Below are 14,851 nucleotides of genomic sequence, written 5' to 3'. Positions count from 1 at the left end.
GTGCTCCCTATTCACACCATCCCTTTGTCAAGTAGATTATTTCACCTCCACCTGCAGAATATTTGCCTGAAATGGTCATCTTATAATTTACTATCAGCCTCCATCAAATGAATCCTTCTAAAAACATTTTTCAACTCATATTGGCAGAAATTACCAACACATCTGGACCAAAGATCAATCACTTTATTAAATAATAACCATATTTACATGCCATCAAAATCCATGATACATCAAAATAGAAAATGTAAAGTATATTACTAAGCCAGTTATACAAAAGGAGGTGCTTGTGGAGAGGCCAACTCTCCATCCACAGTTGCTGCAGTCAGATGATGGTCAGTACAAACCTGCACTGGGATGTTTTTGGCAGCTGTGGTTTCTTCAACAGTTTTCAGCCATAGGCGTATTTGTCTGTGACACCTTTGTCATTTGGAGTTATCTGTCCACTCAGTTTCATTAAGAGCTTCACAATAAGGCCAGCCTGTGGGGAAATACAATAACATCAACAAGTATTTAACACATCACCCCCACAACCCTGAAAAGGATAAGTGGAAGAAAATGGATGGATGGATCTCAAGAAAAGCTTTATTACCTGTTTTGTGTGCACAATGAAGTTCATTTTGTTGTCACCGCTGTGTATCTGGAAGTACTGGTCAGCATGTCCAAGCTGCCACATAAACGTGGTATACTCTAAACTGATGAGAAGGGCCTGCAAGAGAAGACGTGTAAGTCGAAGAATCGGCAGCTTTATATTCACAAACAGAACCTTAAAACATAAAAACAAGATGGCAGATTACCTTAGTCTCCATGTTCATGAGATGCAGCCCCTTCGTGTTCACCCCGACATAGACACGAATGACTTTGTGGTTGCTTGCACTGGCCTTGGTGTAGACCTGGCCTGTGAAGAAAGCTGCTCCGTAGGTCGGGATGTCCCAGCAGTTCTGCAGGAAGAGCCGCTGCAGGTGGTGCATCTCTTTGCTGACCCCCTCGCTCGTGCTCAGAGCCTGTTGGTGAGAGAGGGACAGACAGACCTGAGGTCATCTCAGGGAACAATGAGATGTATTTATAGGATAAAAAGCAATGAAAAAAAACAACATGAGGTTACTTTGTATTCATGAAGAATCCGGTTGGTCCAGTGGTACGCCTTGCTTTTCACCTTGGATATCGGCACAATTGATTTAAGGTTTTCCTCACTGTTTAAATAAAGCACAAATTTGACTTAACTTATCAGAATGCATATAAAACAGTTTTGCTAGAGCAGATATTAGAGTGATTTTTAAACACAAATATGATTTGTCTCTTACTTGAGGAACCCTTGCTTGTGCTTCTTACTCTCATAGTTGCCATAGATGATTTGCAGGAGGAGGCTGGCCAGTGTGATCAGCTTGCTGTCTGGAGCAGGAAAGAAACCCTTCAGAAGGCAGTGCCGGGCCTCATCAAACAGGATGAGGATGGCCAGGGGATCCTCCACCTGGAACAAAACAATAAGTAGGAAAGTAAGGATGAGCTCTCGGATCATTTCTAGTCAAGCTGTGAGTGACGCTTAGGCTGTAAATGTGACCTACCTTTTTCTCAATTTCAAGGGGCAGTCGGACGTCCCTGCGGAGGAAGAGCTGAGGTGTCTCTCTCTGAGGATCCAGCACCGTGAGGTCCGTCACAATCTCAGTCCAGATCCGTAGGTGCTGCAAGGGTTTGTGGTATGGCTTCAACTGCAGGTCTGACACACAAAAACACACACAAATTTTCCTGGGATCTTGCAGTGATGCCACTAATAACACTACAGCTTTTGATTGTTTTTGTATTTAAGTTACAAAAAAAAAAAAGCACCACGTGGACTCACGGAGGTTCTCTGAGCAGATCCAGATGGTGAAGTACTGCTGGGTCTCCTGAGATAGACGCATCCCCTCCATGATCTGCTGCACAGTTGTGTTGTTGCCGTGTTTGAGCTCGACGGAGCGATACGAGCCGTCCATGCGGTAGATACGCACTTTCTCATACTGTGGAAGGAGAATAATAATCACACTGACTGAACCCATCTATGCAGGAATCACCATCAACAACATAAATTAATTAAACACAACATGAGTAAACAAAACAAGACAAAACTAGCTCATTATGACAGAAGTAAATCCATATGCTTTGCTGCTGCCATCTCAGAGATTTCATGACTAGATACACTTTTTTATAATCAGGACTTTTACTTGTTTGTGTGGACCGCTCAATTGGCCAATGTCAGAAACTCAGCAATTTGACTGCTGCTTGTTATTTAAGAAAAAAAAAAAATACACACAAGACAAGAGTGAAACATAGCTTAGTCCTTGTGTATGCCTGATGCCAGGGACTGCGCTTGACGAACTATTACCACCTAGTGATCAGAAAACTTAACTGCCAGAGAATTATATTCTCGTCACTTCATTAATTATAACTTTTCAATTACTTATCAACACAGCCAATTGCATAGGAGCAACTCAATGCATTTAGGTGTGTAGACATGGTCAAGAAGATCTGTTCAAGTTTAAACTGAGCATCACAATGGGGACGAAAGATGGTTTAAATGATGCTGACCGGTTGTTGGTACCAGAAGACCTGATATTTCAGAAACTGCTCATCTGCTGGGATTTTCCCACAAACCATCTCTAGGATTTACAGAGAATGGTCAGGAAAAGAGAAAATGTCTAGTCAGCGGCAGTTCTCTGAGTGTAAATGACTCATTGATGTCAGAGGTCAGAGCAGAATGACCAGACTACTTCGATCCTTGAAGCAGATGGGCTAGAGAAGCAGAAGATCACTCCAGGTTCCTGCTCTGATGAGACTCAATTTCTGCTGCTACATTTGGGTGGTAGGGTCAGACTTTGGTGTAAACAACATGAAAGCATGTTGCCTTGTATCAACAGATCAGGCTGGTGGGGGTGTAATGGCAAACTTTGAGCCTCTTAGTACTAGCTGAGCATCATGTAAATGCCACAGCTTCAGCTCAAATAATCTCAAACTGGATTTGTGAACATGCCAATGAGTTCACTGTACTCAAATGGCCTCCACAGTCACGAGATCTCAATCTAACAGAGCATCTTTGGGATGTGGTGGAGCGGGAGATTCACAGCATGGATGTGCAGCCGACAAATCTGCAGTAACTGTGTGACACACTCATGTCAATATGGACCAAAATCTTAAGTGTTTAAGTGTAATGCTTAAGTGTAATTAAATATAATTACAAACTTTATCTTGATAACATCCTAAAAAGCCACAAATAAATAAAATACTGTAACTGTTTGACTCACTGGTTTGCCGTTGGCTTGCTGCAGAAGCTTCACAGTCTCCTCCCAATCGTTCTGTTTGTTCTCCTCGCACACTTGGAGAGGCGATCTCTTCTGCTGGTCTTCTATATGCTATTGAAGGAGAAATCAATACCAGAACTTACTGATTATTACATACCGCTTTATTTGCAGTCTGTATGTTATGTGAATCCTGACAAAATGTCATCATAAAACCGGCAATGATATAAATTTTTAACTTAGAGACCAACAGTGACAGAGTTCACTGTGAAACTGTTTAATTAACTGACAACGATGAAAATATTACCAAAAATAAGCAAGCAAAAATGACAAATATACAAAATCAATTCTATACAGTGGTGTGAAAAAGTGTTTGCCCCCTGCCTCATTTCCTGTTTTTTTGCATGTTTGTCACACTTAAGTGTTTCGGAACATCAAACCAATTTAAACAATAGTCAAGGACAACACAAGTAAACACAAAATGCAAGTTGTAAATGAAGGTGTTTATTAGTAAAGGTGAAAAAAAAATCCAAACCATCATGGCCCTGTGTGAAAAAGTGATTGCCCCCTAAACCTAATAACTGGTTGGGCCACCCTTAGCAGCAACAACTGCAACGTTTGCGATAACTTGCAATGAGGCTTTTACAGCGTTCTGGAGGAATTTTGGCCCACTCATCTTTGCAGAATTGTCCTAATTCAGTTACATTAGAGGGTTTTCGAGCATGAACGGCCTTTTTAAGGTCATACCACAACATCTCAATAGGATTCAGGTCAGGACTTTGGCTAGGCCACTCCAAAGTCTTCATTTTGTTTTTCTTCAGCCATTCAGTGGTGGACTTGCTGGTGTGTTTAGGATCATTGTCCTGCTGCAGAACCCAAGTACGTTTAAGCTTGAGTACACGAACAGATGGTCTGACATTCTCCCTCAGGATCTCTTGGTAGACAGCAGAATTCATAGTTCCATTTATCACAGCAAGTCTTCCAGGTCCTGACGCAGCAAAACAGCCCCAGACCGTCACACTACCACCACCATATTTTACTGTTGGTATAATGTTCTTTTTCTGAAATGCAGTGTTCCTTTTACGCCAGATGTAATGGGACACACACCTTCCAAAGAGTTCCACTTTTGTCTCATCGGTCCACAGAATGTTGTCCCAAAAGTCTTGGGGATCATCAAGATGCGTTTTGGAAAAATTGAGACGAGCTTTAATGTTCTTTTTGCTCAGCAGTGGTTTTCTTCTTGGAACTCTGCCATGCAGGCCATTTTTGCTCAGTCTTTTTCTGATGGTGGAGGCATGAACGCTGACCTTAACTGAGGCAAGTGAGGCCTGCAGTTCTTTGGACGTTGTTGTGGGGTCTTTTGTGACCTCTTGGATGAGTCGTCGCTGCGCCCTTGGGGTAATTTTGGGCGGCCGGCCACTCCTGGGAAGGTTCACCACTGTTCCATGTCTTCGCCATTTGTGGATAATGGCTCTCACTGTGGTTCGCTGGATTCCCAAAGCTTTGGAAATGGCTTTATAACCCTTTCCAGACTGATAGATCTCAATTACTTTCTTTCTCAATTGCTCCTGAATTTCTTTGGATCTCGGCATGATGTGTACCTTTCAAGGATCTTCTGGTGGACCTTACTGTGTCAGGCAGCTCCTATTTAAGTGATGTCTTGATTGGGAACAGGTGTGGCAATAACCAGGCCTAGGTGTGGCTAGGGAAATTGAACTCAGGTGTGAAAAACCACAGTTACAGTATGTTTTAACAAGGGGGGCAATCCCTTTTTCACACAGGGCCATGATGGTTTGGATTTTTTTTTTCACCTTTACTAATAAACACCTTCATTTACAACTTGCATTTTGTGTTTACTTGTGTTGTCCTTGACTATTGTTTAAATTGGTTTGATGTTCTGAAACACTTAAGTGTGACAAACATGCAAAAAAACAGGAAATGAGGCAGGGGGCAAACACTTTTTCACACCACTGTACATATCTATTTTTCTACAGCTGATATATTGCTGTTTGCTTTATTTTTCATGATTTAACAATATTACATACCAAAAAGTAGATCATTCCCAAAAGCAATTATTACATTTAGCTGCAGCAGCACTTCATTGAAGTAAAAATTATAAACATTATTTATTTATCACAACGCAGCCCTCCACCCCCCCAAAAAAGAGAAAAATAGTATTAAGGGAACCTGAGTGTTAAATTTCATACCCGGTCGATCTCAGGGTGTTGCAGCAGGAGTTGCACTATGTCTGCGTGGCCTCCTCTGCCTGCAAAGTGCAGGGGGGAGCTGAGCTGGCCATTCAGCAGGTTGGGATTACAGTTACCTTTCTCCAGCAACAGCTTGGTTGCCTCAACTTTACCATGCCTGGATTGAACCATATAAATAAAAGACTTAACTATGAGTCATACAAAAGTGCCCAAGAAAATAAGAAGTGTTGGACACTTAAGGCTTTCTTGAGCTGTGAGATGAGCATGAGACTCACCAGCAGGCATAGTGGATGGGAGCCCAGTGATCGCTGTCTAGCTGCTTGACGGAAAAACCACTGTCCAAAAGCTTAGAGAGCAGCTGTGTGTCTCCTTCCAAGGCACTGCGGTGGAGAGGAAAGTCGTCCACCCACTGGTGATCCCTGTGGATACAGGAGTTCGTGTTGAAAAGAACAGTGACTAAACGTGGCTTTTGGTCAAGATATCCACATTGTCAACCACGACAATCCAGTATGCCTCAAAACAGTCTAAATTAGACACAAAGTTGATGACAGATAACCAAAATAAGCTCTCACTTGTCTTCTGTCACACAGTTAGGACCATGCTGCCATTTCTCCCTCTTAGGGATCTGAATCTTGGAGTAGTCTGGTGCTCCGAGCCCAAAGTATGGGTTGATGATAACTTTATCCACCTGCAGACAAAACAGGATGATCTGAGTTTCAAAATTCCACCACAAGTATTTATACTTCTTTGCATATATAAAGTCTTACCCGGTTTGTATACTGCAGATCTGAGCCATAGAGTGGATTCAGGATGCACATGTCTGCCTTCTCCAGGGACATCATCTTGCTCTTGATCTCCAGAGCAGTGTAGCCCATGTGCAGACCCTCGTCGCTCAGTTTGCCCTCGCTGCTGTAAGCCGGATTGCTTACGTTGGTCTTCACTCGTTCCAGGGGCGCTGGTCTGAATAGAGCGGGGATGGCATGAGGCACAGTGTGCTGCTCTGCTAACCATCTGTGGAGGTGAAAGATGGAAAAGGCGTTTAACCTCTGACCAAATCTCAATGCTAAAAACCATGTTTACAGACATATTCTCACTTGTCTAAGGCCAGAAGCATCTTGGAGGTGATGGAACAGAAATGAGTGCTGGTCTCACTGCACACCCGCATTATGTCCTGGAAGCAGTAAAAGCTGGGGCTCCCGGGGCTGTGGACAGGCTTGCTGTTGTCTGTTTAAAAGGACTCATTAATCTGTGTGTATAACTTAAACTTTGGGAAATAAAATCAGCAGCATCAGTTTAGATATTGTTTGCTCACCTTTAACACTGACTGGTACAACAAATAGTGAGGCTTCTTTCCCTTCATTGTCACCTTCAAGAGTAAATTTCTTCATGTGCACCACACGCTTTCCTGCACACCAAAACACTGGTTAGATCAGTGGTTCACAAACCTCTTGAAAAAAAGAAACAAAAAAACCTCAGATAAATCAGCTTGTGCACAAATGTGTCTGCCTCACCAGCACAGCTTTGGTTAGAGAGCGGTTTGATCATTTCATCAACATAATCCAATATGGATTTGGATTTGTCTCCTCCTGCTTTGATCTTTGTCGCCAGAAGGACTTTCTTTCTTTTCTTCTCCTTCCCATCTAAAGGCACTTCTTTTAACAGGATCTTCACGAGCGCCAGAGTGAAAAAAAATAATAAAACATGCAAACAGAGGCTCCGTTAATAAATCTGAACTTGCGGTCGTTTGATGTGGTTAGATGAAGCTATTCTTAAAATTGTTACGGACCCTGGTAGATGGGTGTGAATTCACTTAAGTGCGTTTATTATTCATGCACAGAGCAGTAATTAGCCCAAATCAACAATACTGACATTACAGGGTTCTGCACTTGATTGGGGTTTTCACATGTAAACAAACTAGTAGATGTCAGGGACAGTGTGTAAGTGATTGTCAGTCTACCTCATAGGCTTTGGCTCTGTATTCTTTCGAGCTCAGGCTGACTTGACTCTTCGGACGAAGCACAGCAACAAACACGTCCTCGAAAGTGTCTTCGTTGCCCATCGTGGTGTCTTTTCCTCAGACCTGAGAAAACATCCTGCACGGGGGCCAGATGCCATGGAGAGGCATGCCTGAAATTTAGGGGAAAATATTATGGTGAGAAAAGTAATTTACTGCAGAACAACTGACATTCAGGTAGTTTATATACAGAGTTACACTGAGCAAATCTGGGTTTATTTGAACCATTATCTTCTATAGTATAAACTTTGGATTTCAACCTGTCCTCCTTCCCTGGATGGTATTGACTGAGCTGGAGCCCCATAGCTCTCACTGCACCTGCACCTGCTGCCCATATATACAGTTATATAATTTGCATAATACCCAAACAAAGGCGCTGAGAACCCAGGCACAAGGTGGACAGAGAAAGTGAAGACAGCATCAGGAAACTAATAAACACTGCTACACTAATAAGCTACTAGAAAGGAAGGACACCTATGTGGAAATGTGGTTGGTGGGTTTGGATTTAGATTTGGATCCTGCAGTTGGATCCTCAGCACAGGAGCACCACATGGCTGTGTCCTTGGCCCTCTCCAGCATTTACTCTACACCCACGACTGTGTAGTAAGAATAGCCACAAAGTTGTGATGTCACCTGGAGCACCATAAACAGCTTTCTAACTCGGTTTCACCAGGTGATGTGCGTGATGCGGCACATCAGTGTATGCTAAGGTGACTACCCTGCAAGACTTAAGTCCTTGAAAGTCACAAAAAGACTCAATTCATCCCCATAAGAGCCTGTCCTCCCTGATGCCTTTTGTCTTGTAGTAAATAACCTTTAGCCCATAGAGGAAGTTTTTTCTTCCAAAAGCAATCAGACTATTGAATAAATAATAAACATATACTCATGAATACACTAAGTGTGGCATTGAACCGCTGCCATATATACACACACACTTTTTAAAAATATATACATTTTATATCCGAAAAAGAGAAAATATCCAGTGAGCAGCAGTTTTCTGGGTGTAAATGACTTGCTGATGCCAAAGGTCAGAGGAGAACGGCCAGACTGCTTCAAGCTGATAGGAAGGCAACAGTAACTGAAATAGCCACTCGCTGAAACCAAGGTATGCAGAAGAACATCTCTGAATGCACAACCTTGAGGCAGAAGACCAGACTGGGTGCCACTCCTGTCAGCTAAGAATAGGAAACTGAGACAACAATTGGCATAGGTTCACCAAAATTGGACAATATATAACTGGAAAAATGTTGCCTGAATTTCTGCTGTGACATTCAGATGGTAGGGTCAGAATTTGACATAACATGAAAGCATGCATCCACGGTTCAGGCTGCTGCTGGTGGTGTAATTGTGTGGGGGATATTTTCTTGGCACATTTTGGGCCCCTTAGTACCAACTGAGCTTTGTTTAACACCACAGCCTACCCGAGTAATATTGCATCCCTTTATCACCATAGTGTACCCATCTTCTGATGACTGTTTCCAGCAGGATAACGCACCATGTCACAAAGCTCAAATCATCTCAAACTGTTTTTGTGACCTGACAATGAGTTCACTGTACTCAAATAGCCTCCACAGTCACCACACGTCAGTCCAATAGAGCATCTTAAGGATATGGAGATTCATATCATGGATGTGCAGCTACCAAATCTGCAGCAACTGTGTGTTTGAATCATGACAATATGGACCACGACCACCGAGAAAGGTTTCCAGCACCTTGTTGAATCTGAGCTATGAAGAATTACAGCAGATCTGATGGCAAAAGGGGGTCCAACTCAATACTATCAATGACTAACTAATAAAGTAGCTGTGAATGTTTATTGTTCTTCTATTGAGTGCTTTATGTTCCATCTTCAACTTGTTGTTTACTATTTCATATTATGTACCCAGTGTGAATTGCTTTGTATTTGTATAACCTTTTGCAAATCAACACCTTAATATTTTATTCACTTCTGAGTTGCATATGAACAAGTAAAATACAATTTAACACATTAACATTAATAAGAGCCCGCTCAGAAACCAACTTATGGAGTTCAAAGGAAGGTCACGCCCCGGAAACCAGACTCTGCTGTCTTTAAACTGTTATTACCGTAACTGTTTCGTGTGCTGTACTTTACATACACAGTGTATACTGCCGGATTTATCCAGTTTTCATACATTTTATTGTCCACACTAAACGAGTCAACTTTTTGAGCAGAATCATCAGAAGTAGCCGGGATGTTACACTCATCTTCATCAATGTTTCTTTTTTTTTTTTTCGCTCGCCGAGCAACTGAAACTTACCAAAAGCGACGCGACTTTCCTTCACAAACACCAAACGCAGTTTTTCCCGGCTCCTCGCTCGCCTTAACTACGTTACATTAGCAGCCCGAAGCCGAGAGGCTGCCCCACCACCACTTCAAGGAGCAGTTATTTTAGGGGTGAGGTAGTTGCAGGCCTTTTTAAGACGGGGCAGGGCTGCAGAGACAAACAGAGGAATCGCGTTACGTTTCAGTGCAGCAGCTCCGGTTGAGCGACAGAGGACTCTGCTGGTGAGGGGGACCACATACACCGGTTAAGGAAGTATTAGCGTCAAATTAGTGCACATGTTTTGTTTGGTATTAAAAGAGTTACTTATGATATATTACAAAAAAAAAAAAAAAAAATCAATGCTATAACAATTTCCAGATACTATTGAATCCTTATCACATTTATTGTCCTTTAAACGGAATAGTTAAAAAACACACACACACACACATCACATTTATTAAACACACCGAAGAAATTTCTTTAAATTCACACTTGGACTGAGGGATGAACTAATAAGAAATATGTGATCACTGTGAACTCAAAAAAACAAACAAACAAAAAAAAAAACACATAAATATGGCCATAACAAAAGAATTACTAAGACAACACTAATGATGTAATGAGATTTTATTTTATTAAGACAGACTGGGTGTAAACTGGACCATGAAGGTGAAGGTATAAACAGCAGCTTCTATTTGTTAATTAACTAATTGTTTAATGGTCTGGTGACCAGCTATAATAAGCTTCTTTTGATGCTATACATTATGTATGTTGTAAACTTTGAACAGTTTCGCTTTCAGGTGATTTCCAGCAGAAGGCACGGTTACCTACCTTTCTTTGTATTAATTGGTCTATTTGCCCAGCAGAATTGATCAAATAAACTTAAAACGTAAGCATCATGTTTACTTTATTTTTTGGCCTTTATTGTACAGGGATATGGAAGCTTGTTTCCACCACAGAATTTTATTTTTTTATTTTTTTGCCATCCATCATTCAAATTTTGGGTTATCTCAAAAAGTTATTTTTCTCAGAAATTTGCATTAGTAAGCTGAAATTTTGAGATAATAACCTGAAATTTTGACTTACAGATTGCAAAATAATTTTTTTTTTTAGTGCCTTGAACAAGCTTCCAGACAGGGCAGTTGGAGAGCTGACAGGAAATCAGTGGACGAGTGTGGGAGAGTGACATATAGAAAATGGTCTGGTGCAGGATTGAATCCAGACCCCTCGCAGTCGTCTTTGGCATATGGATCACCTACTCACACAGGCAAGATATACAGTGGAGGCACCCCAGCACTATTTATACTTCAAACATCAGCATAAATCATAGAGACAACATAGTATGTACTCTGTTATTGACAGGCTTTTTTTCTAGACAGACTAATTACTACATTGTTGCAATACAACAAGAGAAAGGAATGTAGTATTTAGACATCAAGTTCTCATGAAGTCAGATGAATTGTTTCACTGGTATTATGCAAGCAGTTTCCATTTCAGTTTTTTTTTTGTGCAGCTTTATTTCACAGATACGCAACTTGACCATATACTAATTCATACATTTTATTGTATAAAACTTCAGCATCTATTGAGGTGCAATGCAAAGCAGCTGAATGTTATAGTGGTAACTCTGAGAACAGGATACATTGTCAGGACAATAATTAAGATGCTGCAATACAAAAATCAGGTGTAATTCAAGTGCTCAAATGAAAACATGGCTTTGGTATTACATATATTTTTTTTTATATTATAACATAATTTATTTTTTTAATCTACAGCTGAGAGTCCTGATTGGTCCCTGTGTTGTTTCCACCAAACTCAGAGGATGTACTCTCTCCTCGTGGGACCACGTTTAGGATGCTTAGGTTTTGCACTCGCTGAGCACCTCCTCTATCTTCTCCTGGATGTCCTGCACCCTGCTAGTCCACTTCTCGCGCACTTCGTCTTCATCGTCCTCTGTAACGGCCGTGTAGCCCATGAGGGCGATGAGGCCCATTTGGAACAGGTAGGCAATGTGTGAACAGCGGCGCTCCATGATTTCTTGGTCGCCGTCACAGTGTTCAAAGTACACCTTCAGCAGCGGTTTTCCAAACACCGTTTTTGTACCCATCACACCACGATAGTACACATCCAGACTTAATTCAGACTTATCCCTCTCATAAATCTTCTCAAAGGTCTCCATGTAGCGCTTGGCATTGTCTGGATCTTTCTTCACCTGTGCCACCATGCTGTTGAAGGCATTGTACTGGTGCTTGATGTACTCCTCGTACTTGCCGTAGGTTTCGTTCACTTCATCGATGTGGATCTTCTTCAGGCATTCCTGGTTCTTTTGAGAGATGCTCTCCAGTTTACTGTGGATTGCCTGGAAGTCCTTGTCCAGAGGATGGCCCTCATCATCCATCAGGCCTTTGCGGGCTACTCCAACCAGGGAAGAGACGATGCCAAAGAGGGGATCGATGGAGGAGGCGAAGGAGGAAACCTTCTCCACACAGGACAACACTTTGACTGCGGTCTTTTTGATTTGTCCTGAATCAGCCATCACTGCTGCTTTTCTTCTGCCACGTTAAACGTGCACACAAAGTGAGTCTGGAGAGACAAAAACAAAAGATCTTAATGGTTAATGAACTAGTACTTATATAATGGTTTTCTGCTCTAGTTCATTCACCCATTCACACTTTTCAGCACTTTTTTCTATGCCTAAGTGCTTTTAACCTAAAATTCATACACACTCTGATAGACACATCAGGGGCAATTTAGGGTTTAATATCTTGCCTAAAGATGCTTTGGAATGCAGACTAGAGGAGGTGGGGACTGAAACACTGACCGGTAGGTGATCCGTTCAACTTCCTGAGCCACCCCCACTGTAAAACTAGAAAACTGTATACATACTGTGCTAAATACAGCAACTCACCACAACATTTCTGGATATACTAAACAAGAGCTTTAACTCTGAACCGGGTCACAAATTATCTTATCATCATACATCACAGCAGGTCTCACTACCATCTTGTAAACCCTCCCTTTATTAAAAATTTACCGTTTGGCTTACCAGTCAAGGGAACTGGTGGATGAATAAAATGCAGCATCTAGATATATTTTACTTGCTAAAATAAGAGTTATATAAAACACAAATGGTTTGTAAAAACATTCTGAAGCTAAATTATTTTAAAATAATGATCATTAATTAAGCAATTAGATCCTGTATAATTGTACTACATATTTGCCATTAAATGCACATTAGGATCAAATATGAAGGTATGTTTTGTTAAGCTACTGAATGATTCCATCATTTTCCTGCCAGTACATTAGGCCTTCCAAGAATTACCCACTGATAGGAAAATCTGCCCACACTGGGTAGCTGGCAGGTGTGTTAAGTCACAAACTTTACTTAAACTAGCATCTACACTAAAAAATAAGACCAAGGTTAACAGCTGGCACATACACCACATGTCACCAGCTGCTGCTTATGCACCATATTGTGTATAGTAATACTAAAAGGTGTCATCTTACACTCTTAATATTACTGGCAACAGGTGACAGTGAAGGCATGTGTTGTCTACACACACGTACACGCACACACACACACACACACACACACACACACACAAAAACTACCAGGGATAGAAGTAATGTTTTCATTATTGACAAATCTTTTGACTGTTTTCTCAGTTTTTCTGTGAATATGAGCCTTAAAATGTAACAACATAGGGAACAACATCTCAACATGATAGTAACAAGTGGAGGTCGAACTCAAAGATATTTTATATTTGATACATATACATATATGACAGGCCACAAACAAGGCCAGCAAATATTAACATATGTGATAATGGAACCACCAATTTTTTAGCATTTTATCTCAAAAAAAGTTTACCAATCATTAGAGAAGTTGTAACACATAGTTTAAGTTTAAAGAAGTATTCAGCTAAAATTAAACAAGCAATGTATAATAATTTCATTCGTTGCCATATTGTTTACTGTAAAGTACAAAATACTTTGTTTATCCAAAAAATATATTGAAAACATAAAGACGACCAGTTCATAATGATGTCTTTTCACTGAAGCATAAACTTGAAGCATAGACATTTTACTGAATTATTACTTAACACTTTAATTTAAATGTTCCTGTCTGACACTATGGAACCAAATCCAGTTGCAGAGCATGTTTGTCATAGTTGTGGCATTAATCATCCATCTCTATGTTGTCGTGCTGGAAAAATAACTCAGGGATAGCAGTAGGTGTGTCTATTTGTAGTAACACTAGAAAGACTGGAAACAAAGAAATGGCTCCAGGTTGTGAACTTCAGTGGAACACCTAGAGCACTTTAAATCCCCTCCACAAGCTATTTCTTTTGGCATCTTTAACCTAAACCCAGTCTCGGGCTTGTGTTGCCATTTGTTTCCAAGCTTGTTTCTCTCATTTCCTGATTCTCTGCCGCTCCTACATGAATCACCCTTGCATGCTGCTATCAGTCCCAGCTGGTTCGGCTTTCAAACAGACTCTAAACATCCTTCAGATCAGAGATTGTGAAGCACAGGAGGCAAATGTTTACTCACCAGAGATAAAGAAAAACTGCTGGTATTCCTCAGTCTACTGCAGCCGTCTGGCTTTGCCTTCCACCATTTTCCACTCTTGTCTAATAAGGACAACCCCTTTCTGCCAAATAAGGGAGCAGACACAAGGAAGTGAGTCGTGCGTGCTCTGTGCTGATTGGCTGAGGGAGTGCTTCCAGCTATGTTATGGCTGGAACTCCAACCACAGGCTGCAAAACACCAGCTCTGGGGCTCTTTGTCATTGTTTTAATCATACATTCACACACCTTCCAAACCAGTCTGGGTGACCAGATACCACAGAAATCATATGTGAAATGAAAAGTATCGTCACACCTAATGACCAGAAACAGATCTCTTCCTATTGTCTTTCTTATATGTATTAGTATCAGTCATACTCATACAAGAAACATTCATTCAGCATTTTTTCATTCATTCACTCATTCATTTTTTCAGGATGTGAGTTCATACAATCACAAAAGAAACCTGTGTTTCTGGAAATGGTTTTGTTCGCCAGTGAAAAAAATT

General features: G+C 41.1%; 2 protein-coding genes across 2 annotated transcripts; both read right to left on the bottom strand.

Moving 5' to 3' along the window:
* Nucleotides 1-168: 168 nt before the first annotated feature.
* krit1 (KRIT1 ankyrin repeat containing) lies at nucleotides 169-10,001 on the bottom strand. Its single transcript, XM_030740384.1, has 17 exons — nucleotides 9,770-10,001; nucleotides 7,434-7,603; nucleotides 6,988-7,141; nucleotides 6,789-6,881; nucleotides 6,571-6,700; nucleotides 6,244-6,487; nucleotides 6,049-6,164; nucleotides 5,752-5,895; nucleotides 5,477-5,633; nucleotides 3,276-3,383; nucleotides 1,838-1,994; nucleotides 1,563-1,714; nucleotides 1,302-1,468; nucleotides 1,103-1,190; nucleotides 795-1,001; nucleotides 590-706; nucleotides 169-478 (listed from the first exon to the last, which is right to left on the bottom strand). The coding sequence occupies exons 2-17, from the start codon at nucleotides 7,533-7,535 to the stop codon at nucleotides 389-391; spliced, it is 2,226 nt and encodes a 741-aa protein (XP_030596244.1). The 5' UTR covers nucleotides 7,536-7,603; nucleotides 9,770-10,001; the 3' UTR covers nucleotides 169-388.
* Nucleotides 10,002-10,381: 380 nt separating this feature from the next.
* Nucleotides 10,382-14,398, bottom strand: rpz2 (rapunzel 2). The gene is made up of 2 exons (XM_030740438.1): nucleotides 14,330-14,398; nucleotides 10,382-12,358 (listed from the first exon to the last, which is right to left on the bottom strand). Exon 2 carries the CDS (start codon nucleotides 12,309-12,311, stop codon nucleotides 11,634-11,636), a length of 678 nt encoding a protein of 225 aa, XP_030596298.1. The 5' UTR covers nucleotides 12,312-12,358; nucleotides 14,330-14,398; the 3' UTR covers nucleotides 10,382-11,633.
* Nucleotides 14,399-14,851: the final 453 nt, after the last annotated feature.

This window comes from Archocentrus centrarchus, chromosome 11 (genome assembly GCF_007364275.1).
Source record: "Archocentrus centrarchus isolate MPI-CPG fArcCen1 chromosome 11, fArcCen1, whole genome shotgun sequence".
NCBI lineage: Eukaryota > Metazoa > Chordata > Actinopteri > Cichliformes > Cichlidae > Archocentrus > Archocentrus centrarchus.
Note: the sequence above shows the minus strand (reverse complement) of the source record. Positions and strands in the feature narration are given on the sequence as shown.